Genomic DNA, 27,558 nt, shown 5'->3' on the forward strand with positions numbered 1-27,558 from the left:
TTAACAAAGTATTAAAATTTAAAAATGATAATTATTTTTATAAAAAAATAAAAATACTAATAATAAAAAAAATTAAATTTTATATAATTATTTAATTATACCGAGTTAACCGGTTCGACCAGTGATCCACCGGTTGAACCAGTGACCTAGTGATCCAGTAACCTCACTGATTCAATCACCGGTTCAGTTCTGACAACTATGGTTGGGAGGGTTCAGCTGTGGATTCTAGGGTATTGCGAGATGTACTATTTCGCAATGGGTTTAGTGTTCTCCAAGGTATTTTATTGAGACTTTAGTATGTTATCAAAGTAACCAGCCATTTGATCTTTCATTAATTTTGTTCAATTTTATATGTCACACTAGGTCGTTATTACTTATGTGATGCTGGATACATGAATTGTGAAGGATTTTTGGTACCTTATAGAGAACAAAAATATCATTTGAGTGAGTTTAATCCACATAATCTACCCAGCACCACTACAAAAAAAAATGATATAAAATGGCATTAATAATATGGCGGTTTTATAAGATTACCATAATATTTGAATATTATGACATCTTTGATTGTTGCCTAATTAATTGGTAGTTAACAGTGGTTTTTTTCGATTCTGGGGGTTTTAAACGCCATTATCAACATGTATAAAATGCTCAACCCTAAATTAACCCCTCATTACTATGTTGAAAGGCTGCCACTATGAGAGAAATCTTGAAGCTCTACCACTACGATCTTCTCTGTCATGATCTCTCCTCCTCCAACGATTCTCTCCAACGACGACCTCCTCTTGCAGCATCTTCTCCAATGGCGATCTTCTCCAGTGGAGATCTCCTCTTGCGACGATCTCCTGCTGTGACGATTTCCTCCTGCCAGCGACGGTCTCCTCCGGCAACGTCTCCTCCAGCAGCATCTCCTCCAGCAGCGACCTCCTTCTGCGACGTCTTCTCCAGTGACGGCCTCCTTCGGCGACGTCTCCTCCTGCGACTTCTCCTCCAGTGACTTCTCCTCTAGCGGCTTCTCCTCCAGTGACGATCTCCTCCTGCGGCATTCTCCTACGCTAGCAATCTCGTCCATCGAGCTACTGAGCTACGAGTTTCTCTTTCGGCAGACTCACGAGTAGGTTCTTCTCCCTCTTTTCCTTTGTTCTCTTGAAAATATTTTATTTTAATCAATGGTCTTAGCCTTGCCTTAGATTAGATGAACAAATTTAATTAAATTGGTTTGAATCTCAGCATAGTAGTTAAAATATTTTTTGTTCTTTATTCTCAGCATGTATGTGCTCTATTTTATTGTTCAATTTCCATAAAAGAAAATAGGAAAACACTCTAAAAATTGATTGAAAAAGATTGCCTTAGGCTTGCCTATCAAAATATGAAAACACACACTATTCAAGGGTTGACACAATTGCGCGCTTATCTTAATAGAAAATTGATAACTTCGGATCCTATTCCTACAAGAAATTGGACCCTTTCAAGGTTGGAATCTAGAATTGGTATCTAATTCTAACCTAACCTAATCACCATTTCTGTTCTCTCTATGATTATCGTAATCATCAGTTCATCCATTTGAAGAAACTCGGATGGTGTAGAAAGAGGCAAATCAGCCAAGATTGAGAAGTAAAATTTTTGGGACCTGTAGGGAGAAAGGGTTTTTTTTTTTAAGCCCCACACGGTGGGCGTCAAATGTTCTTGTGTGGTCGAACTATAAATCAGCAGGATGAATCTCGCCTTTTGCTGATCAAATCCAAGCCTTTTTCTTTGGCAGAGTTATATCTCGGCTTTCAGTAGACAAAGGGGTGCGTGTATCTGCAAAAGGCACTCCAACGCTCAAGTTAGTATAAGGATTATCCAGATGTACTTGAATATAAAAGTGTCTTATCTCCCCCTTTATAGGGTGGAGTATCCGATCATTGTATTTTAAATATTTTTCCTTTTATGAAAAATAACGATGTATAAAGATTTTTTATTTGGCGATCGTTTAATGGTAACCGATCTTGTAACGTCAGTCGCCGAGTTATACCATTTTAGCCGATTTATAACGACATATCAATATTAGAGGTGGTAAAAGGGATCGAACCCGTCGGTCCGACCCACCAAACTCGCTAAAAAAGACGGGTCGGGTTAGGATTTGAAACCCACCAAATAAAAAAAATTTGCCAAATCCACATAGCCAAATTTGCTGGTTTTGGTGGGGCGGGTCGTCCNTAATATATATAATCTTTAATTATTATCTGATTATTTATCTCAACCTAGATCTCATCATGCTAACGCTACTCTAAATTTCTAATGACCTTAGCTTGTCAGTCTCCAAGAGAATTTGTTTTAGACGAATACTAGACTTTCAATTAATTGAATATAGAATAGTTAATTTAGATGATTTTCTTTTAATGCAAATACGATTTTTGTATTATTAATATAGCTACATTTAATGATATTAATAGTTTATTTACATACATCTGATGACGAAAAGACGTTGATATTAAGCGAATTTTTCTTCTTAGATAAAATACGGTAAATAATTTAGTTAAAATCAAATAAAAAAATATAGATAAATAATAAAAATATTAAATAATATAAATAATAAATATATTAAAGGTTAAATTTATTAAATATTCGAATAATTATTTTAATATTAAAATTTAAATAAATAATTTAAAAATATAATATATTTTTATTTAATTAATAATTATTTATGTTATTTAAAAAAATTATTAATTATACATACGTAAATTTAAATATATTTTTGTTAATTTATAATTTTAAAAATTGTTAATATATTTATTTATTTTATTTACAAATTTAATTCAAATTTAAATTAAAGTCAATAAAATTTAAAAAATTTTAGCTATGAGTCAACTATAAAAATATAAGTTATGAGATATGTGCAGCACCACAATTTAAAGTACATCAAATCCTTTCTTTACATACATCCAAAATCTAAAATTTCTCTACTTATTCCAATGGCTGGTATTCACAAAATCGCAAAAATCAATCCTACAATTGACAATTTGTGTGTACATATACGGGTGATATGGTTATAGACCCTACCCAGTTACGGAAATTCTTCATTGCTATACTCAATTGAGATGGTTTGGATCGATGAAGACATGAGTAGGTGTAATCGTAGTTTGACTACACCGATGGTTTGCTTCCAATTTTAAAGGTATCCTCAATCATTAAAAGGGAGAAAGTAGAAGGTGCTAAGGTATTTGTTCAAAAAATGTATTTTTTGTTTATTTGTTTTCTCAAAGTCAGATCTTTATTTTATTCAAAAAATATTATTGAGATAAAATCAAAGGTGAGAAGGAAGTCTTTAATTTAACGTAATATTTTGTACAGAATTTGTTGCTTGAATTTTCCAATAAAGTTGCGGACAATGATGAATCCGAAGTGTTGAAAAATGCTATTACACCAGCCAAGCGACTATCCTCGGAGTCAGAAGATTCGAAAGTGCAAGAAGATACCTCAACTTGCAAGAAGATCAAGATTGAGAATGAAACTTGAGAATTTGGATGCACGTGTTTTGGAATCCCCTTTTAAAGTCTATCTAATAGAATAATGTCAAGCATATGTTTGTTTTGGTAGAAACATTGCTTTTTTTGAGTTTTTTTTTCTTTTGGTTTTTTTAATTTTTATGTTTAGAATTTAGAATTTTTTAAATATAAATTGAAGTTATTTGATTATTACTTGTGATTTTATTTTTAATTTTATTTACACTGTTGATATTCTGAATATTAGTATATTAGTATTAAAAATATAAAAGATAAAGCATACTTAAAAAATGTATTATGAAATTAAATAATTTTATGATTGTGGGTATTTATCTATACGGGAGGCTGTGTGAAAAATTTTGGCAAACAAATTATTTACCTTTTATTTATCCGGAAAAAAATAGCATCTTTAAATACGATGACAATCTTGAGAAAATTATGGATTAAGAGAAAGGAAAAGGTACGATGTTCTTAGCATGAATGGAGGCCAACAAAGAATTTGAAGCAGGTCAAACTTTAACGTACGCTAAGTTTTCAAATCAATTTGTTTATAATATAGAAGAAAGGGAATGATATCCACGCAAGAGAGAATATTTTATCGGGAGATTAAACTATATTCCACCGGGTACATGTGATATCTACTATATGAGAATTTTGTAATTATTTAAAAAAGTTGCACAACATATGAGTCTATTAGGACAGTTAATGAGATTACATATCCTATCTTCCAAGATGTTTTTTATAGGACTATTGCTTGATGATAGAAAATTCATTACAGCTATTAATGAGGTTTGGTCATCAATTGAGAAAACTGTTTGTGATGCTATTGATATTATGTTTTGTGTCCTCTTTTTTGCGCAGGGTTTCTCAACCTTCCAAGATGGCCGATAATGGAGTTCAACAACTCTCTCAGGCCGAACTCATGGCCCAGATGGCCGAGCTACAAGCTGAGGTTCGAAGACTTGCTGAGCTATCTACCCAAAACAGCACAAACAAACACGAGGAGAACGGTTCCAAGGGCCCAGCCAAAAGCAACACAGACCTACTGAGCGTCAACCTACCAAAGGAGAAGCTAACCTTAGACAACCCGTTCTCCGAAGAGATCACCAATTATCAAATGCCAAAGAATTTCACACTGCTCTCCTCACTCGAGCCATATAAGGGGATTGGTGACCCCCGGGCTCATATTAAAAAGTTTCAATCTATGATATTCTTTAACGGTCCTAACAATGAACCCGTGCTTTGCAGGGCTTTTCCCACCTACCTTGACGGTACTGCATTACTTTGGTTTTCAAAATTACCTGCAGGTTCAACCTCTTCATTTGAAGAGTTGGCGAAGTCTTTCATAGATTACTTCGCGGCAGCAAGGATATATATACACGGATCAGACTACCTCGGCACCATCCACCAAGGTCCGCAAGAAAGCTTGAAAGACTACATGACCAGATTTGTAGAGGCGACCATGGAGATACCATACCTGGACCCTGCTGTCCACCTACATGCCCTTAACACCGGTCTCTGACCCGAAAAATTTAGGGAGACGATCGCGGTTACCAAACCGAAAATGCTAGAAGAATTCCGAGAAAGGGTGGCCAGACAGATGGAGATTGAAGAGCTCCGTGAGGCCGAAAGGACGGAAAAAAAACAACCTAGGAGGGACGAAGACAGAACAACAAGGTCGGCGAATCACAAAGACCCCAAAAACCCTTCAAGCTCACCCCAAAAATTCGACAACTACACCAGATTCAACACAAAGAGGGAGAGGATAATTAAAGAAATCCTCAACGCTAAAATAATAAAGCCTCCAGCAAGAGAGGAAACTATCAAGACCAACGATTCGTTGAAAAAGCAAACACTGCGCTTTCCATCAGAAATACGGACATACAACCGACGAGTGCGTGATAGCTAAAGATCTGTTGGAGAGATTGGCTCGGCAAGGCCTACTAGACAAATACATCGAAGGAAGAAAGCACAAAGAAAATAACAAAGACCGAGAAGAACGCCATCAAACTCCGGGAAACAAGGAAGACAATAAATGGTCGAACGACAACCCACCAAAAGGCATTATAAACTGCATATCGGGAGGGTTCGCCGGGGGAGGCGAAACAACCTCGGCGCGAAAACAAAGCTACCATGCAATGATGGCAATCGAAGGAACAACGCCACAAAGCAACAAAGACGATCCCGAGCTCAAAATCACCTTCGATCAGGCAGATATATGCTCGGCAGCACCGAACATAGATGATCCAGTGGTAATCTCTATCCAAACAGGTGAGTTACTGGTAAGAAAAGTCCTTTTGGACCCAGGTAGCAGTGCAGATGTACTTTTTTATTCCACTTTTCTAAAAATGAAATTATCTAAAAAACTCATGCAACCCTCATCTAAAGAACTAGTAGGATTCTCTGGGGAAAGGGTCCCGATCAAAGGTTACATATGGCTAAAAACAATGATAGGAGAGAGCTCATTATCAAAAACCATTGATTTACAATACCTAATAGTTGATTGCCCCAGTCCTTACAATATCATTCTTGGGAGATCTGCCCTGAACATGTTCAGGGTGGTAGTATCCACTTATCACCTATGTGTTAAGTTTCAGGCTCAGGATGGAAAGATAGCTACACTCCATTCAGACCGCCAACAAGCTCGGCAATGTTACAATGCAAGCTTGAAGAGGTCGGCCGCAAGACAAGAGGTCAAAGCGATCCACAGCACAAATGAAGTACTGTCCCTAGCAGAGCTTGACCCCAGAGAAGATACTCAAGAAAGACCTCAACCTGTAGACGAGCTCCAGAAAGTCCATCTGACGTCAAAGCCAAAACAAGTCACATACATCGGCGAAGCCCTCCAGGGACAAGAGAGACCAGACCTCATAAAAGTGTTAGAAGCCAACGCCGACTTTTTCGCGTGGACCCCGGCAGACATGCCTGGCATAGACCCTAACATAATTTGCCATAAGCTCGCCACTAACAACACGATCTGACCTATAGCTCAGAAGAAAAGGAACCTCAGAACAGAAAAGTCAAAGGCAGCCCTGGAAGAAATAAGAAAGCTCCTCGGCGCCGACTTTATCAAAGAAATCCGCTTCACCACATGGCTAGCAAATGTGGTAATGGTAAGAAAAAATTCAGGTAAATGGCGCATGTGCGTCGACTTTACAGATCTAAACAAAGCATGTCCTAAAGATGCTTACCCCTTACCGTGCATTGATAAGCTTGTAGATAATGCATCAGGTTTCAAAAGCCTAAGCTTCATGGATGCATATTCTGGTTACAACCAGATCCTTATGCATCCAGAAGACCAAAGCAAAATAGCATTCATAACTGAACATGGAAATTTTTGTTATAGAATAATGCCATTTGGTCTAAAGAATGCAGGTGCAACATACCAACGATTAATGGACAAAGTATTTTGCAAGCAGATAGGTCAGAATATGGAAATATACGTAGACGATATGGTCGCCAAGACCCCCAGGAAAGATCACATTGTGAAGACCTCGAAGAGATATTCAAACAGATCCGAGCATACAAAATGAGACTCAACCCGGAGAAATACGCCTTCGGGGTACAAGGAGGCAAGTTCCTCGGATTCATGCTGACCTCACGAGGAATCGAAGCAAACTCTGAAAAATGTGACGCAATACTTAACATGGTGAGTCCCAAAACAATGAAAGAAGTGCAACAGCTGGTAGGAAGGGTAGCTGCTCTATCACCATTCTTGCCAGCAGTAGCATGCCGATCATATCACTTCTTCCAGACGATAACAAAGAACAAGAAATTCGAATGGACAAAGGAATGCGAAACGACGTTCACCGAGTTCAAAGCCATTTTGTCATCACCACCGGTGTTACAAAGACCAGAAGTTGGTAAACCTTTATATTTATATTTATTCGCTTCCAATTATTCTATAAGCTCGGCTCTGGTCATTGAGACAGGAAAAACACAAAAGCCAGTATATTACGTCAGCAGAGTCATGCAACCAACAGAGCAAAGGTATTCGAGAATAGAACAGCTAGCCTTAACACTAGTAACAACAGCGAGAAGACTCAGGCACTACTTTCAAAGCCATCCAATAATCGTAAGGACGAACCAACCATTAAGGCAAATACTGACAAAACCAGAACTCGCCGGACGATTGACCAAATGGTCTATCGAGCTCTCGGAGTTTGATATCCAGTTCCAACCAAGGCCAGCCCTGAAAGCACAAATCCTCACAGACTTCATTTCCGAGCTAACACCTAACAAACACCATTTCAACAAGCCCTGGGAACTACATGTCAATGGGGCATCAAGCCGAGAAGGGAGCGGAGCTGGGATAGTCCTGAAAGAGGGCGATAAAGTGATAGCCGAGCAATCCCTCCAATTCCATTTCTCAGCAAACAACAACCAGGCCGAGTACAAGGCGCTCATAGCAGGACTCAAACTCGCACTCAACCTCCAAGTACATAGCCTGACAGTACATTGTGACTCCCTCTTGGTGGTTCAACAAATCTGAGGAGAATTCCAGGTAAAAGATCCCTTGCTGGAGCGGTATTGGCTCATAGCAAAGGATCTCATTTCAAAATTCAGTTCGTTCATCATATTACATGTGCATAGAGAGAAGAATGTTAGAGCAGACATATTATCTAAACTTGCTGCCACTAGGGCGGACACACAAACATCGACATTATCATAACTCACACTCAAAAAACATAGCATTGAACTGTTATCTATAACGAGCATTAACCACCTCCACGACTGGAGAACACCTTTCCTTGAGTACATCAATGCAGGCACTATACCCAGAGATGAACCTAATCCGCAACACTTCAAAAGGAAAGCAAGTCTTTACACAAACATAGCAGGAGAACTTTACAGGCACGGTTTCTCACAACCATTGTTAAAATGTCTAAATAAAGATGAAGCAAAAGAGGTGATGGACGAAGTTCATGCGGGCGTATGTGGAAACCACATCGGAGGACGAGCTCTCGCCGCTAAGATCGTCCGAACAGGATACTATTGGCCGACCATGAAGAGAGATTGCATAACAAAAGTCAAGACATGCGACAACTGTCAGAAGCATGCAGCGATATCTACCAAACCGGCCGAAGCACTGCACAGCATGGAGGTAAGATGGCCATTCCACAGATGGGGGCTCGATATCCTCGGCCCATTTCCAATAGTGCTAGGCCAGGTAAAATTTCTCTTAGTATCAATAGACTATTTTTCAAAATGGATAGAAGCACAACCATTAGCAAGGATAACGGCCGAAAATGTACGATCTTTTATATGGAAAAACATCATATGCCGATTTGGAATACCAAAGGAAATAATATTTGACAATGGTAGACGATTTACAGATAACAAGCTCGGCTCATTTCTAAAAAATTTTAATATACAACATCATTTTAGCTCGGTCGAACACCCACAAACCAATGGGCAGGCTGAAGCTGCTAACCGAGTTATACTGCAGGCAATAAAGAAAAAGCTTAATAACGCAAAAGGAGAATGGACGGAGCTAATCCCAGAAATATTGTAGAGCTACAACACAATGATACAAACCACCACGGGTGAAACGCCATTCAAACTAGTCTACGGGTTAGAAGCATTAATCCCTGTTGAGATCGGTATTCCTACACTAAGAGCCGAACTATATGACGAACAGCACAATATAAACGCAAGGAGCGCCGAGCTTGATCTGACCGAAGAGGATAGGGAAATCGCCGCCATCAAATAGAAAGCTAAAAAACAATTGGCTGAAAGAAAGCACAACGCAAGAGTAATTTCGAGGACATTTACTGAGGGAGACCAAGTACTCAAGTGAACAGAGGAAGCCAGGCAACCTCCTTCGCATGGAAAACTCGCCGCAAATTGGGAGGGACCGTTCAGAGTAACCAAAGTGCTCGGAATGGGGGCTTATCAGCTCCAAACACTACAAAGCAATCCAGTACCAGAAAATTGGAATATTTCTTCTCTAAAGTTGTATAGATCGTAATTTATACTTTTTATGCAAATGAAGGTACTCTTTTTCCCCCTTAATGCCTTTTTTCACAAAAAGAGGGTTTTTGCTTAAGGTGGGTTTTAACGAGGCCGGACGCCAAAAATTAAATCTGAAAGTCAATAAACTATCCAAATTCGTAATCTATCCAAGTCCATTATCAAGCATGTTAGTCTCATGCAATTCTTCAAACAAACCCTATTTTAGTCACGAAAGTAAAATACCAAAAGTAAGCGATTTCAAGTATAAATGTCAAACCGACCAAACAACGGTCAGCACCAAAAAGCAAATTCCAAATCAAATGGATCGATCCTAACAAGTACATAACAATGAGCCACAAAGTCAATTACAAAAAGACAAATACTAAAAACTAAAGAGGAGGGGCGTTCTCGTCATGATCCTCCACTGTTCCATCCACAACCAACTTCCCATCCACCACTATCTTGGTCATATCAAGGCGATCACTATCAAACTCCAGAGCCAACACAGCAGTTTGACTAATAGCACGTTCAAAACCATAGGAGAACATCTCCATCCAATTCTCCTCCAGTTCATGGACACGAGAAGTGAGCCGACCTTTAGCAACGTCGCTCTCTTTAACCTCGGCCTGTAGCAATCGAATCTGATCTCTCAAGCAGGCCACCTCCTCCTCAGATTCCTTTGCCCTAGCTATAGCACTAACAACAGCATCATCTTTTTCTTTTGCTGATTTCTCAAGTTCAATAATTCTCTCCTTGTAAGACCTCTCCAAATCAGAAATCTTATCCGCAGCCTCCTGCTACTCGGCACCTATGAGCTCGGTAGTACGGTCGACGCACATCAGGCGAGAAGTAACGATCTGAAAAAATCAACCGATATAAGAACAAAACAACAAAGGAAAAATAAAAAGAACCCAGACAAGAATAAAACCACCTGAACAAATTTTCCAAGCGCCTCAATACCAACCCGACGAGTCATAAGCATGTCACCAGGATACTGGGATGCCCTGTCAGATAGCTCGGCAAAGTTAAATTGCTCGCTCCAAAGGGAATGCGAGCTAGTTCCTAGAATAAAGCCATGAAGTTTCTTCTGCCAATCAAAAGTAAGCTCACCACCACCAAGAGCCTCCTGGCCACCTTCCGATATAACCTCCAAAGACTTGTCAATGTCATCCCTCCTCCTCTTGAACGAAGACGCTGGCCGAGCAGCAGATTGAGCAGCTTGCTCACTATCATCCTTCCGACTCCCTGACCCACTAACATCTCTCTCCTTCTTTTTTTTCAAGAAGGAATGGAACTTAGAAGGATCCAAATGAGGAACTCGCCCACCTACAAGAAGCAACCAATATTAGAAAACACAACAAACACCAACACAAACGACAGCAACCAAGACATTACCTATATAGGTTTTCAAGCCTTCACTGTCACCCAAATCATACAAATGCAAAAGTTCGGGAATGGACAAATACTCCCCGGCAGCGACACTCTCAACCAAAAAATCTAAAATAGATTCTTCCTCTTCACTCCGCTTGGAAGCCTCGAGGATTTGGCTCGGCTCAGAACACCAATAAAGGGGAAACCTTTCAATAAGTTCATCATCTAAATAAAATGGATACTCCACCTCAACCGATCGAACCTTGACGAAAAGATACTTGAAGTTTTTAAAAGAAGATTTATAAAGAAGGAAGAGAGAACGACCAAGAAAACTGCTAAGACAAATCCACAATCCCTTCCGAACCCCTTTCGCCTGAAACAGTGAAAAGAACAATGGCAACGAACAGGGGAAAGAAAGAAAATCCATCAAACATTGGAAGGTGCGAAGGAACGCCCAGGAATTCGGATGTAGTTGTGAGGGCGCACAGTTGATTTGGGTAAGAACGTCACGTTCGAAAGTAGAAAAAAGGAAAATCTCACACCAAGTTCAGTTATACAGGGGGTATACATATAGAAATACCCCAATCACCCCTCCTCTCACAAACCCTATCACTACTAGAGCAAGGAAGGAGTTCGACGGCGACACCAGAGCCACCTCTTATGAGGTTCAGACCCCTCAACTCAGACATGGACTCGACACTAGTGAATGAAGAGGAACGGGTCCTCACATCATCATGAACCCAGTGGTAGGGATCGTCTTCCTTAACCTCAACTTCTTTCAATTTCTCTTTCCTCTCTCTCTCGCCATGAATAAAAAATAGCAGTAACAGTGAAAAGTGGGAGAAGAAGCACTAACCTTTCGAAGACATAACGGGGGATAAAACTGTAAGAAGATGAAATAGCAAAGTGTAAGTTCCAAAACAAGGGAAAGCTATTATTGCAAGCCCACTATCTCAGTAGGTAACTTAACTCATACCCACTGAAAACGTGGAAAACCCAAACGGTAATAAAGCGCAATAAAGGCGACATGTTTTGCGAAGACAAAAATAAAGAGAAAATCTTCCCAAAATTCTTTCAAATTCCTTCAACAAAGAAAGCCCAAGTAAGACATCCACGTGCGAAGGAGGTCAACTTCGATTCTATTAAAGCTCGCCTACCATTTTCCACAAAATGCCAGATGTGCTTGGGGGCTATGATATGTACCTCATTATACTCGGAAATAAGAACTTGATTGTGAACCGACCTTAAAACCCGGAAACAAACAAACAGAACAGATGTCACTGACTACAAAGTCAGCATCATCTTCCAAACTGTTATCCACAACGGGCTCCACTACCAAAACTCAATCACGATTCTGCACAAGTCAAAGATACTAATAACGGCTTCCACCAAGCATATCGGAAAAACAGACCAAAACCAACACACCACTCGCCTATAAATTTAAGCCAAATAACCCATAAAAACTCAGGTCACATTACTTGCTCTAGACTATAATTCTTTATTCTTTCATAACTCACATACTTACTTGAGCGTCGGAGTGCTTTGTGCAGGTGCTCCCGCCGCTGTGTTTCAGAGTGTCGAGGTTTATTCGCAACAGTCCCCGGACGACGTATAGCTCAACCAAGGACCTGAGCAGTTACCCGGAAGACCATACACCTCGGCTCACACAGAACAGAACAAATGTAGTTATAGATTTGTAGGGCCAACCATGTTATGTCTATCTGTACTTGTTAGAATTGTTTTGTTTTTGCTTTGAAAATGCTTGTAACAATGTCTACTATTCTGCTAACATGAAGGCATGCTTTTTCTGAATCAATCTAATGTTTCTTCACCTATGTAATTTTTTAAAGTTCCTTGCTTAGTTGCTTTCCCCGTTCTGTCTTTATGAATGTGTGTAATTGCAGAACATTCTTGATCTTTGTGTAGTTTCTTATGGTTGTTTGATGAATTGAGAAATACATTATCTGAACAATTATGAATTTTTGCCATCTTTGATAATATTTACTCGCATTTTTGTATTATTTACTTCTACCTTTCAGTTACACATGGGGGCTACCAAGCATGGGCCAGCTTGGACATTCTTCACTCCAGTATGGAGATAAAGAGTTACTGCCAAGGAGGGTGGTTTCCCTTGATGGTATTTTCATAAAGGATTTGGCATGTGGCGGTGTACACACATCTGCTCTGACTCAGGAAGGGGCACTTTACGCTCGGGGTGGCGGTCAATCCGGGCAGTTAGGCCTTGGCCCCCAAACTGGGTTGTTCTCGTTCATCACTAATAACTTTCGTACATTTTTCCGGAACATCCCAGTTTTGGTTGCTCCAAAAGGCATGAAGCTTGTCGCCTATGGACATTCCCACACGTTTATTTCAATGAGGGATGGTCAAATTCATGGATGGGGTTACAATAGTTACGGTCAGGTAGCCAACGAGAAATCTACATATGCTTGGTACCTGTCACCTGTTGACTGGTACTGCATCTATCTGTAGCGTAAGTAAACTCCTCATTCTTCATGTCTGCATAGGTTTTTATGTGAAAATTTTCAAGTCACAGGTTTGTTGGGGAGGTCCGAAAACTAGCTGCTGGTAGGGGTCATTCATCTGTATTGATTGATGCTTGTTCGTTAAAGGAGTTATGTGAGCTTATACTCGCAGAGACTCTGACTTTATCTGATGCCGCCAAGGTTGAGGATATTGCATCCAGAATTGGATCAGATGCTTTGGCTCGTCTCTGCGTGAGACTCAGGTACACGAAAGTATTTTGTGATGCCAAAATGAAAAGAACTAGACAACTTGCTGGTACTTATGTACCGTGCTAAGCGTCAAAATGTTTCTAAGCTATGCAAAACTGAACCTGAGGAGAGTTCTACTTGTTAATCATGTTTATGTTAGAAGTTAGAACATCAATTTAGAAGTTATCTGTTAATATCTTTTTGGCTTCATTGACTTTGTTGTCCTTGACTTTATGAAACTTGAGTTCAAAATCCATTCATGATTGTGGGAAAAAAGAAGTCCCTCCATAATAATTGGTGACATTTATCCCTGTATTCCCTTTTCTTGTACTGAGTTGTGGCTTTTTCATTAAATCACTTTTTTTTCTGAGCTATGTTTAGCTATCACATTAACTCGGATCTCTGACTCAGTTTTGAATTCTGTGTTTCTTCAATTTTTGGCCTCAATATTTGCTTAAGTATTTATCTATTTGCATCCGCAACCATTGAAACATGTTCATTTTTTATTTGTATTGTTTTTCACCATTTTGGTGCATAAGAAAGCTTCCATCTTTACATAGAGGTCCTAATGGCAATCTCAATGTGATTTAAATGCTAATTGCAAAACAGCAGTTACTATGTTTTAGCGTCTTGATGATTTAGGAAACATATGACGTTTTCTCCAGCAACGGTCTTCTCTTGTGACGTCTCCTCTGGCGACGGTCTTCTCTTGTGACGTCTCCTCTGGCGACAATTTCCTCCTCCGACGTTCTCCTACGCAGCAATCTCGTCCATCGAGCTACTGTGCTGCGAGTTTCTCCTCCGGCGGTAGACTCGCGAGGTAGGTTCTTCTCCCTTTTTCATTTATTCTCTTGAAAATATTTCATTCTGATCAATTGTCTTAGGCTTGCCTTAGATTGAATGAAAAAATTTAATTAAATTGGTTTAAATCTCAGCATAGTAGTTAAAAAAGGTTGCTTACTATTCTTTTTATTTTGCTTTTAATGTTTCTTGATTTTTAGCTGTTTCTTGTTCTGATTTGGGGCAGATAATGGTTTGATTGGTCAATTTGATGGTGGATTTTACTCTGCTTATCTTGTTGTCGAGAAGGTAGTGTGTGTGACTTCTTAGTTGCATTCTCTTGATTTGTTGTTTTTCTGACTTTTAATGGGTGTCATATGCATGTGAATGGCAATTAGATTGTTGTTTCTACCATTGATCTGATAAGCAATATGTACAGGAAGCAGTTGCTGACAGTAACTATGTGATTACACTCTACTTAAAAGTAAGTCACATTTCTTTCACTTTTTTTTCTTCTTTGATTAAAATGTTCAATCACTTTCTAAGTTGTTGAACTCTTGGGTTATAACTTATATATCTTGATATTTTCAATGTAGACATTCAATTAAATCACTAATTCTATATATGTCATTGACTCCTTTTCTGGTTTTTTCCTTCCTTTATTATTACTTTGGTTTAGGCACTTAACATTGTTTTAGACTTGTTAATAACCTTGTTGAAAATTGTTTGGCTCTCTACGACGATTCCAAGCTTTTGCCCTTGTGCTCCAAGCTCATCTCTCTCTGCATCTCCTCACTCTCCTCCAACTCTGTGCTATTTGCAACAAGGTTTGCCAATTCTCTATTTATCAGCAATTTCGAGTGTTTGCTTTTATAATTGAAGATGTTGTTGCTGATGTGTGTTGATTTTGCAAAACTGAATCTATCTTTCGATTTAGTTAATTTGTGTGTTTCACACTTTGAGTTTTCTATATTTTTATTTTTGTGCTAAAGATTTTTTGTTGAATTAATTCATTCTTTTCTTGTACTACTTGTAGTTCTGTATCACTTCTTTTGTGACCTTTAGGTTTTTGAGTTGAATTCTCTATGTCACTTTCTCAGTAGGACTTTTTTCTTGTAAGAATTGTTTCCATGATACCCCCATATAATATAATCTTATTTATAAAGCTCAACTGTCGGGAAGTTTTAATATTTTGTTGAATTTGCTTAAGTTTACTATATTGATATAATTTTTTAGTTTTGACTTAATCCTATTGGCAGTTCGTTTTATAAATTTTTGTATCAAATGATGTAGGAATGCCCTGTTTTTCTTGCTAGTGGTAATTCTTAATGATATTACCATGTTAGACTTTCAAAAGTAATGTGAGTTTTCTTTCCTCATTTGAGTTGATCATGAATGAAAGAATTCTAATGTTCCTACTACTCATTTTCAATTCTTTGTTAGTTGTCACATCAAGAACAACAAATCAAGATTGTAAGTTTGGTTTTTCAATGCTGTTGTGTCAATCAGATACTTTCTCCTCACCCAAAAGGCATTTTTTATATACACATTGTACAGTTAAGAGTTTATAGTCTATAGATTTAGGATACTTTGTTTTTCAACTTTCTGTCTCGTGTAAGTAGTTAAGAAGTTAGACTATTTTTCTTATTAACAGAATTAATCAAATGTATAACTCAGAATTTTAACTATTGTGATGATAATAAAATGGTGATTTTGTTTATTATATTGTTTAACGGTGAGAACAGGTGGTCAGCACAACAAGAGGAATATTGTTTCTTCAAACAACTTTCCAGGACGACGGCGGACGACTTATAGTTCAAGATCATTGAAGCCTACTTATACATAGTTTCCATTTGGTACGAGAGCATGTTCTGCTCGGACTGCAAATTTTATATGTGCTGCAGCTTTGGTATGTTGTTTACTCTCTCTATGTCCTCTTCTTTTTTATTTATTTTTAAAATTTTAATTTATCATCATTGGAGCTTTAGCCATCCCTGCATAGTGAGAAAAGCTCAAGAAAAAGCTCAGTTGTTTATCTTCTCGAGTGCTCCCTCTTTATCTGGAAATCATGATATTTTCTAATTTCAGTATTCCACTCGTTTATGTGTTTGAAATTGGAGTATAACCACCATGTAAATTATATTTGTTTTGTACTCACCTATAATGCATATAATTACATTACATTTGGGAGACAACTTTATTAGATACGGATTGTGTTTTAATAGTCATCTCTGACAAATGGTTAAAATGAAATGAATGGCTGAAAATTCATATCTTGTTTGTTGCTTTTGGTTTGTAAGCTCTCTAGCTTGAGGAAGTTTGGCTGGTGTTAAACATCACACATAACTAAATCCATGTTCGTTATTAATAGTGTGTCACTCACCGACAGGACACTTAGAATACTATTGTTTGCTCATTGCGGTGACATACCTAATTTGGTGGACTTTTAAAAAAAGAGAAATACACAAATCACTTGGGGTTTAAATATGGTTATTAACTTCTATGCATTGTGCTGAGGCATCCAATTTGAATGCACATTTGATGTCATAATGGGAAGAAAAATATATTAGCATTGCTATTAGCATATATTAATTTGAATGCACACTTGATGTGTCCTTTTATTTGCTATTTTGCATTGCTATTAGCATATATTAGTTGTTCCATTTGCATTCTGTTTTTTTTTTTGTATATATTTCTTTACTAGTAATCATTGACCTGAAAAGTATTTTACAAGAAAAAACTACGAGATACTCCTAAATCAAATGTTTGAACAATTAACTATGATAAAAAAAATTCTCACGGCTGAATAAATTTAACTTCTTCATTGGAGTTGCTCATTAAAAAAAAGTTGCAACTAAATGCATTACTATACTACAACAAAAACTTATTCTAAAAGGCTTCTGATTTAACTCAATTTCAGTGAAGGAGAAGTCACCACAACTTAAGTATTTGAGTATTTGAAGATTTAATCTCATTTTTATTGCTAATTTACTATTTTGGTTTTCACTTCTCACTTTCTATTTCTTTTAGATTACTCTTTCTAGTTTTAGTGGAATAGTTCTTTGCTACTTTCTTTGTTTACCCGTTCTTATCATTTGTGTTTTAAATATAAGATGAGCACGAAATATAATTTTTTTGAGCGTAGATAACATTTTGTAATTTGTATGCATATATGATTATCTACTAGAAATTTTTTCTAAAAAGTCTTCTAGAGATTATTTTTTCTACCCATAAAATAGATTGATATGGATTGAATGAATTGATATGCGCAGAAAAGAGTCCTGCCATACAATTTATGGTATTGTGAACTAGATTGAAAATGTATTTATAAAAATATTTGTTGAAAACTATACCCAGAAAATAAGGGGTTTTGAAGGCTTTGTAATTGTAAACATTGCCACCAATCTGGCAGCTTGACACATGCATAGTAATCTAGGCATATTTTTATTAGTAGCCACCTTTGTTTTTTAATATTTAATTTTAAATAATAAAATTATACAAATTTCATCATTTTGCATTTTAAATTGATAGAAAAATATAAATAGGACAGCGAAGAATAAAAAAATGTTATTTTAAAGATATTAACTATTATATAAATGACAGTATTCTCAATTAAATTTTTAGGATTTCTATTTTTAAGTTTTTGTTATAGAAAAATGAAAACAAATTGACATCATTTAAGATTTCTTTTCCAATTAATTAAGGGTTCATAATTATAGAGAAAATGAGAAAATAGAGAAAGGTTTCCCAGTATATTTATCTTTTAGTGGTGGCATACAGGAATCATTATTAATATTAAATTATTAATGCACCTTTGTCACATCACCTCTTTAGTTATGGTATGCTTCGAATTTAGCAAACTATTTCAATATTGCATTGTAAGATTTTGATCCAAATGGGTGACATCATACGCGATTTATCCATTTTAATTTTAAATCGTTTGCAGATTTAATAATAAATAATAAGAGTATTACTAATGGTATGAATTAAGTTACCTTCATTTATTTGAGTAAATAAGTAATTTATTTTATTTAAATAAAAAGGGCAAAAAATGTTTATTTTCTTTTCCATAATTATGTAAGCAATTAGATCATTTCATAAAATAATTCTTTTCTAATCAAGGCCAATGGCCCGTGTCACAAACATTATTTTTTGGCAGGTAAATAATTACAGTAACCTTAAGATAAATACACTCTCGTTAGACCAAATAATTAAGCTTTCCAATGACCTCATATTACACCACATGTTAATAATACTATTGACCAATCAAACTATATTCATGCTTAGCTACTAACACCTATACTACCAGAGAAGTCACCTATTTATGATCAACTATTTGTAATTATATGAAAGCTTTAAAACGTGATCACAAATTATGCAACGTGATCAAAACGTGCTGTCATACTTTGTTACTTATTTTTTAAGTATAATGATATTGTTAATCAAGCATACATATTAGGTTATATAAGAAAATTAGTTAGCTATGTAGCTCAGTGCCAAGAGGAGAAAAAGAATTCACCAAAATGGAACAGTCTAGGTATGGAGGTATGGCAAAGATAAAAGAATGGAATAGCTTATAGGTATCTCTCTTTCGTTTAGAAGAAAAAAGAAAAGAAAAGATAGGGATGCTAATGCTATTATAAATAACTGGTGAAGGAACAGTGACGGTAAGCAATTAAGCACAATCTTCTCTAAGATTTTTACACTTATAATATTATCTTTTTTAATTATTTTTTAAAGTAATCCAAATATCTATCTTGTCAAGCATTATTATTACTCCTAGTAATTTTAAAAAATAATAATTTTTTTTCAATAGTAGTATAAATTACTAATAATTTTATTAGCTAATATGTCAATTCTAGATGTATATATCTACTTTAGTTTACTAAATAACAAATAATTAACACATTTCATTAAATGACATAGCATAATGCTAGTGGTGCCAATATAATAATTAAAAAAAAAACTTCAATGTCAGGAAGGTATCAATGCAATGTGCAATAGTTAGTCAAATATGAACAACTTTGACGGACACCGGACACAATAGTTAAGGATTAGAAGTTAGTCTAATAATTGCAATAAGCACAATAATAACGTGCAATTATAAGATAAGTGTATGTGTATATGTAGGTATCTGTATTTAGGTTAGTAGGTTACAAGATATATATATATAAATTGTGAGAATGCTAAATGGTGTTGAGCACATATTATTTGAGATATGGGTCTATTTACTGTGTAAACATCACATATTTTTTTGGGGCCCGGGGGGAGGGGTGGACAATCTTTAGAAAATAATAATTAATTAATATTGTGTTTATTTTAATTATTTAAAAAAAAGGTCAAAAAGTGTTTATTTTCTTTGTCATAATTTTGCACACAATTAGATAATTCTATAAAACAATTCTTTTCTAGTCAAGACCAATCTCGCTGGTCAAAAACATCATTTTTTGGCAGGTAAAATTTTTTTATTGACCTTACAGTAATCTTAATATTTTTTATCATCCTGTTTTGATAATGTCATTTTTTTTCTAAAAGCCCAAATACAATATAAAAAAAAGCGTTAGTGACCTTATCAAGAAGAGGAATAACATTATAATTTTCAAATAATAATAATAATAAACCGTCATCCTGTTACTATTTGAGTGACAGCAATATCTATAATGCCAAATGAACATGTGAAAAACACACAAATTCTACAATGAAAACTCCAAGACAAATACACTCTCTTTAGACCAAATAATTAACATTTTCGATGACAACCTCATATTACACCACATGTAATAAGGCTATTGGCCAGTCAAACCATAATCATGCTTAGCTACTAACACCTATGCTACCAAAAAAGTAACCTATTTATAATTATATGAAAGCTGTAAAACGTGATCACAAACATTTTTTTTTCTTTTGGCTTTAATTTTACACCCTTCTTTTTTTGTGAGGTGCTTTTTCTTTTGGCTTTTCCTTTTAATGTTGCAAAAGTTGAATATAGTGATGAGCTCAAAGCATCTATCCAGGGATGAAACCACTCACTTGTTGAGCTTGAGTTGTTGTTGTTGCAGTTATATGATCTGGCCCTACCCCATTGTACCTATAGTCACTGCTGCATAATTACAACACAAACATTAGAACATTATTTTATTTAAATAACTAATTCAAATTTGATGAATTTATATCCAAATAGTATACACATCAACAATAAATAACATCAACAAAGTTTTATTATCTCATCAGATGAAGTCGGCGGTATGAATCAAACTGTATCATTCATATCATATCTATAGAATAGAATCGACTACACTTAATGAGTTAAGACTCTTTTATGGTTATTTATTCTAGATACATCAACGATAAATATTTTAAAATAAAAAATAAAAAACAAATAATATATTAAAGAGTTTTATTAGGTATATTTATTTTATCTAAAAGATTGATCGACTCACTCATCATCTAATTATTAGATTTTACACAGCGTTTGATTTATAACAAGTATAACAAATACTTCTTTTAATAATTATATTGATCAATGTTTTAATTTGTTGTTACCCAATCTGCAAAGTGGGGTTGCATTCCAGAGGCTGGAAGATGCCCTGAGAGGAGTGAGCATTGTGTGGAGCAGCATATTGATGCATACTTTGATTACCAGCTTTCCATGATTGCTGTCTATACTGATTCCTTGAATTAATTTCATCCAGCAATTTAACAAACTGTAACCATGAATTTCATCGTCATCTTCTGTAAAAGATAGATTATTAGTGTGGACAATGGTATGAATTAAGTTACCTTCATTTATTTGAGTAAATAAGTAATTTACTTTATTTAAATAAAAAAGGGCCAAAAAATGTTTATTTTTTTCCATAATTTTGTAAGCAATTAAATCATTTCATGAAACAATTCTTTTCTAATAAAGGCTAATAGCCCGTGTCACAAATATTATTTTTTGGCAGGTAAATAATTACAGTAAGCTTAGGACAAATACACTCTCATTAGACTAAATAATTAACCTTTCCAGTGACCTCATATTACACCATATGTTAATAATGCTATTGATAAATCAAATCATATTCATGCTTAGCTACTAACACCTATGCTACCAGAGAAGTCACCTATTTATGATCAACTATTTGTAATTATATGAAAGCTTTAAAACGTGATCACAAATTATGCAACATAATCAAAACGTGCTGTCATACTTTGTTACTTGTTTTCTAAGTATAATGATATTGTTAATCAAGCATACATATTAGGTTATATAAGAAGAGTAGTTAGCTATGTAGCTCAGTGCTAGGAGTAGAAAAAGAATTCACCAAAATGGAACAGTCTGGGTATGGAGGTATCGCAAAGATAAAAGAATGGAATGGCTGTAATAGGTATCTCTCTCTTTCATTTAGAAGAAAAAAGAAAAGAAAAGAAAAGATAGGGATGCTAATGCTATTATAAATAACTGGTGTAGGAACAATGACGGTAAGCAATTAAGCACAATCTCCTTTAAGATTTTTACACTTACTATGGAAATTGTAAGTATTCAATTCTGCTCCTCGCTGCTTCTTCGCTGGCGGCCTCCGATGCACGCCTCGCTTCAGTAACAGAGTGTGGTTAAAAACCCAAACTCTGCTGCCCAATTTTTCTCAATAGAATACAGAAGCGTGCTCGCTGCCGTCAGTTTGAGGAGCAGGGACGTTGGTGAATTGAATTGGGTTGGGTGGGAATAAGGTTTCTGTTTATTGGGTCTGGGTCCATTATGGCCCACGGTCCTAACAAAAAAAAAAACTACCCTCTTCCCTCTAACCTTCCTTTACTGTAAATTAATTCTCTTTTGATTATTCTTTTCAGCAAGCTTATGATTCGGAGAGAAGTACTCCATATCTAACTCCGATGACCCATCTAACTCCGATGACCCCCCTAATCGCTGTAAGTTGCCTTTCGTAATTATTTCATGTAAATTTTTCTAGAGAGAAAATACTTGTTTGTTTTACAAGAAATATTCTGAATATAGGTTGGAGCAATATTTTTTGCGTTCATAAAATTACTTCATATAATTACTCCATTCTTTTTGCAACAATCTTCTCAGTATGGGTTCCGTTTATCAAGCATCAGCTTATATATTTGGGAATGTTGGTGCATCATCAAGAGAATGGATCCAAGGATGCGAGGTTTCATTCTACTGGTTTTTGCAGTAGTTATGTTGGAACCATTGCATTTTATTAGCCTTCCTGAATTTGACAAAAATAATGTTCTCAATTTTCAGGAAGGTTTTGCTATGTCTTTTACTTCGATGGTACTAATTTCTGCAGTGTTTTGGAGCTTTATTATAAATTTAATTTTAATAAAACGAATTTATCCTATGCTCCAATGTTTGGAGCTAATATTTTGGGTATTAGCCCCTTTGAATGTAATTTCTGATTTGGTACATAGAGCTGAGAAAAGTTGGGTAACAGTGAATTCGTATACCATACCAATGTTATGGTTTACGATCTTAGGAGGCGTTTTGATAGCTCTAATGTTAGGTTTTATAGTATTTTTAATCTCTTTTTTATTATGGTTATATAACAAAAGGAAGGGATTAGCTTTTCAAAGTGTTAATTTTATCGAGGCTAGTATAGGTGTGTAAATATATGTATACAATTGTAATTTAATGTAATTTACTAATGAAGTATTTAATTAATTAATTATTTTTGTTTATTTTAATTAATTAATCATTATGCAATTGCTTGCTTAGAAACTGACTTGCCCTAATGCAGCAAATCCTTCCCAATATTTTTAGCTATCTCCTTGTTACTTTCATAATTCATACATTTAATTTGTTATTTTGCATGCAAAATCTTCCTTGTAAGCAACTACAACTTAGAGCTGGATATTGCATCTAGAACTGGATCAGATGCTTTGGCTCGCCTCTGCATGAGGCTCTGGTACATGAAAGTATTTTGTGATGCCAAAATGAAAAGAACTCCATGTGATCAACCCTTTTTAGTTTGGCATATCTTTGGCCTATAGTGACCTTACCCTCTAGATCTTGTAATCTTTTCCTCCATGGAAATTGCTTCAATTTTTTCAATTTTTAGATTTGCTAAATATTTATTATTATAAAAAGTATTATTCTTGTAGAGTGGTTTGTGAGAGTTGAAATTCGAGGTAGGTTGAAGCATTTAGAACTGAGTTCCTGTAAGCTCTCTCTGACTTGACTTCCACTCAGTTTACATTTACATTGTGTTTTATGTGTGATATTGCATGCTTGTGTTTTTGAGAAGCTTGGTGCTAATAATTTCTTGCAATTTACACACAATCATTTAAAACTATACCACAATAAATGATATCTTGCAGTTTAATCATATTTATTTTACAGTTGAAATTGGAGTTCAGTGAATTATGATAGTTGTCTGTTATACTTTTTATTTGTTTTTGTTGACATGTGTAGGTGATGGTATTTGATGAAACGACGTAATCTTGAGTTAAAAGGTTTGTGTCGAAGATGAAGCCAGCAACAAAGGAAAGCAAAGATACAAATACAAATTATAGACATTGTGAATACTTCAGATTAAGCCTTGTCATGTACATAAGTATATAACGAGTTTGCTTAACCATTATTGTGAGTTCAATATCATCCATGTTTCTATTACCAAAACTTATTATGAGGAAAAAGGATAAGGCAATTGTAGATGGAAACTTTCTCATCAGTTTCTCCTTTCAAGAATTTCTTTCTTCTCTTTTTCTTTGATCCTAGTGCTCTTGCAATTTTATATTTGACCAATGATGCATTTTGCAGATAAAATGAACTCTGCAAATTTCATGGATAAGTTTGATGGCTATACATGGAGTTTATCCATAAAACTTCTACCCATTTTTTACCTTTGGTGAAATGAGTAAATTAAACTAGTAACAACTGCTACTTGGTTTGGATCAATTAAAACAAATTTGAAAGCAAAAGTTCATGATCATGTAAGCTAATGCGTTCTTAACAGAAATTTCACCCCAAAAAAAAGAGGGAAAGTTCAAATAAACAAACTTCAGTTGCCAGTAGTTTCAGTTCAAATATTTTCTTAAACAACGAATTAATAGCTTTTACGATTGTACTTTTGTTCCTTCCAAGTTACAAACCAAAGGAGCAATAATAATATTCTTCAAATACTTGTATATACATGCAATATAAGCAAAGATGAAAACATGTGCACCCAAGTTAGATACATGTTATGCAAAGACAAAATGGGAAACAACTCTAGCCAAGGACAATGTAACCTTAATGAAGTGCCTTACTTAAAAATATCCTTTGTTTCTTGTAAATTGAATGAAAACTGTAGTATTTCTTAGTAACTGTACCTTTTTATCTTAAGGTTAAGAACTCAGAATATCCTTAGTTGTCAATTGAACGAATTCAACCATAACTTAAAAATGTCAATAACCATTAGCTTATATGTGTTTAATTCAGATGGTAAAAACCTTGTCATTTAAAAGTTTGTAGTTAAAAAAAGTACTGCATCATCAAAATGCTGCAAGGAAAACTTCTTGACTGAAAAGTTAATGTAAAATTTAAGCAATAAAACCAAACATGTTAGTGACAACTTTTGGTGTAGGACACAACTCACAAGTATAGTGTGCATTAAATTACATACCAGCAAAGACATGATCATTCACTTTATTATTAATAATTGTAACTTTTAAGGAATGATTTACAATGGAGAAGAGGTAAGATGGATTGTTTTCATATTTGGTACAGTGGAGTATAGATCGCATGTCAAAGATCAACGTATTATTTGCAAGAACAAGGTTGTGTATGACAAAATGGGAAAGTTCATAACTGAGAAGTTTAACTTGTAGCAACTTCAAAAGCTCTTAGAAAGACCTCAGGGGGTTGGTTGAGCATCACTCAGCTTGTGATTCCCATTAATCTGCAAAATATGATTCAAATGAGTCAATTTGCTCGAAAGTGGTGACGATGAGAATGATGAGTGATGACCTTTTGTAATCTTAACAAACTGACTTGGATTTCTATACACTCACCACATAATATTGAACTCCTCCAATGTTACTTGAGTATGTTCTGAGTTCATCCTCAACCTATGTAGAGACATGGAATAGAAAGCAATATCAGTTGCCACGAAATCTTGTATAATTTGCAAACCCGTTCATGAAAACTACACAAATGTGCAATCTAACATAGTTGCAAGACTTAAGGGTGTGTTTTGTTTCTGTGTCCTATTTTAGGATCTTGCAAAGGAAAAAATGGAAACAAAAAACATAATAGTCTCATATTTATGGTTTTCACTATTTTTTTTCTTTTTGATAAAATCCTAAAATTATAATTCAATGAAAATGAAAACTGGAACAAGGCCTTAAGTTTTTTAATGTTTTAACAAAAACAAGGCGCATTAAGCATTTGAAAGTTAGAACCTCAAACACCTAATAACCGAAGTATCATAAATGGAATATATTTTGGCAATACCCTGAATCTAAATCAAGCATGAGTGAGTTTGATTATACAAAGGTTACCCCCTTCAATCCATTGTTGGGGTTCTTAAGAAAGTCATCTGCACCTTTTACACCAACCTTTGCAGCACATTCCAGAAGAAAGTTCCTGCATCTATATAGTATTAAGGGTATTCAGGATCACTCTAATGCAAAACAGATTATGTATGAAATTCATACTGATGGACAATCCTTTGAAGCAGTACTAGTTCTTAAGGAATCTACAATGGCTTAAGCTATATAGACAAAGTTCCATTAGCTTATGTGAATTGAGCTTGCAACAAAATAGATCAACACATAAACACATACTATCCAACATTAACTTTTGTGACTTAATTGATCTCACAATAAAAATACACTTACTGGTCACCAATGTATTTTCCTTGAGTGAAATAGCCAAGGCAAAGTTCTTCCACAAGAGCATGTTGCTTGTCAAGACCCTGTTGTCCTACAAAATATATAAGCCTGTGGCTGTCCATAGTGTTTCCCCTGTAAAAAGTTATGACAATGTTATTAGTTCTTAAACCTCACTGATGAATTAAGAATGCTAGATATACTTATTGTTCTTTGTACTTTGAGCTGACTCAATCCCCTTCACCATTGAATGAGGGGTAAGACCCGTTTGATTTGATTCTTGCATCTTATCTAATGACAAATGGCGAAAGAGAAAGAGTCAGCTCTTGTATTTTATCCATTGATGCATTGTATCTTAAGCTTACGCGAGTCCAGACATGCTATATTCTAGACCAACATTCCTGAAGACCTGCCAAATACCGAAATTGGCACAATGATTTTTTATTAAAAACTTTATGATCATATGAATTATAAACAATTTGAACAATTATAAGAAATTTGGTTCAAAGGGTGATTAACAAAGTAAAAACCTCTGACATCCGTGTTGCCATCTGTTCAGATCGTGATCCGAACTTTCTTATGTAATACTCCTTCTTGTCAATGCCTTCTTTAGGGGCATTAGAATCAAGTTGAAAGGGATGCCATCTTAGCTGCACATGTGAAAAACAATAAACTAACAAAGGCAACCCAAAGACATTCCCTTGATATAAGCATGCACCAGACGTGCTCATGCGCACGCATGCAGAGGTGGAGTCTTATACCTCAAAGTTGTATTTCTGTTAGATGCAGCTATGGTTTGTCTAGATTTTTTTTGCCAACAAAGCACCATGGGCATGCAGTATCAGAGCTAATGTCAAATCTCACAATCTTCTTTTCAGCGTTGCTGCTATGCGCTGCAGCCATGATACTACTGTATCTGCAGTTTTGCAGTAAGTTTTTAGGGAATAGAATGTCACCACATCATAATCAAAGGATGATAAGTTAGGTATTCAAAGAATGTTTCTACTATTTCATCCATAGCCACTTTGAACAGTTTGGATCTTACAATAGAATTCCCCAACTATTTTGTTAAATAAATCACTAATTTGCATATAACCAAAGTATATAGTATAAAAAGCAGCTAAGCTACACCAAAATCAAATTTTGACTTCCATAGAGTTGAAACCACTCTCTGATTTATCTAACCCTGAATTTCTATTTGAGAAACTCATGGGGCAAGTAACTTTTAGTATTTTTGACCATCATTTAACTATTATAAATACTAAAATGTCTTTAACAAAAATAAACTTTATCAATTCATGTGTTCAAACTCTGAAAAATGATTTATATGTGAAAACTTTGGCAAATATAAGTGTAAATTATATGCCTTCTGTGTACGAACTTCTTGTAAATGAGTGAAAATTATTGCTCGCCAAATGTTAGTA

The 27,558-nt window shown here is 35.4% G+C and overlaps 1 protein-coding gene, 3 long non-coding RNA genes and 1 pseudogene across 4 annotated transcripts; 3 read left to right on the plus strand and 2 right to left on the minus strand.

Moving 5' to 3' along the window:
- On the plus strand, positions 3,619-20,237 carry LOC110264304. The gene is made up of 3 exons (XR_002350228.1): positions 3,619-3,630; positions 17,374-17,380; positions 19,906-20,237. It is a non-coding gene; the product is annotated as an uncharacterized LOC110264304 (long non-coding RNA).
- Positions 12,289-13,983, plus strand: LOC107609925 (RCC1 domain-containing protein 1-like). The gene is made up of 2 exons (XM_021106106.1): positions 12,289-13,282; positions 13,366-13,983. Exons 1-2 carry the CDS (start codon positions 12,873-12,875, stop codon positions 13,628-13,630), a joined length of 675 nt encoding a protein of 224 aa, XP_020961765.1. The 5' UTR covers positions 12,289-12,872; the 3' UTR covers positions 13,631-13,983.
- On the minus strand, positions 20,020-20,960 carry LOC110264303. The gene is made up of 2 exons (XR_002350227.1): positions 20,867-20,960; positions 20,020-20,423 (listed from the first exon to the last, which is right to left on the minus strand). It is a non-coding gene; the product is annotated as an uncharacterized LOC110264303 (long non-coding RNA).
- Positions 21,302-23,539, plus strand: LOC107609929. The gene is made up of 2 exons (XR_002350226.1): positions 21,302-21,784; positions 22,154-23,539. It is a non-coding gene; the product is annotated as an uncharacterized LOC107609929 (long non-coding RNA).
- On the minus strand, positions 22,338-27,050 carry LOC107609926 (annotated as a pseudogene).

This window comes from Arachis ipaensis, chromosome B07 (genome assembly GCF_000816755.2).
Source record: "Arachis ipaensis cultivar K30076 chromosome B07, Araip1.1, whole genome shotgun sequence".
NCBI classification, from domain to species: Eukaryota; Viridiplantae; Streptophyta; class Magnoliopsida; order Fabales; family Fabaceae; genus Arachis; species Arachis ipaensis.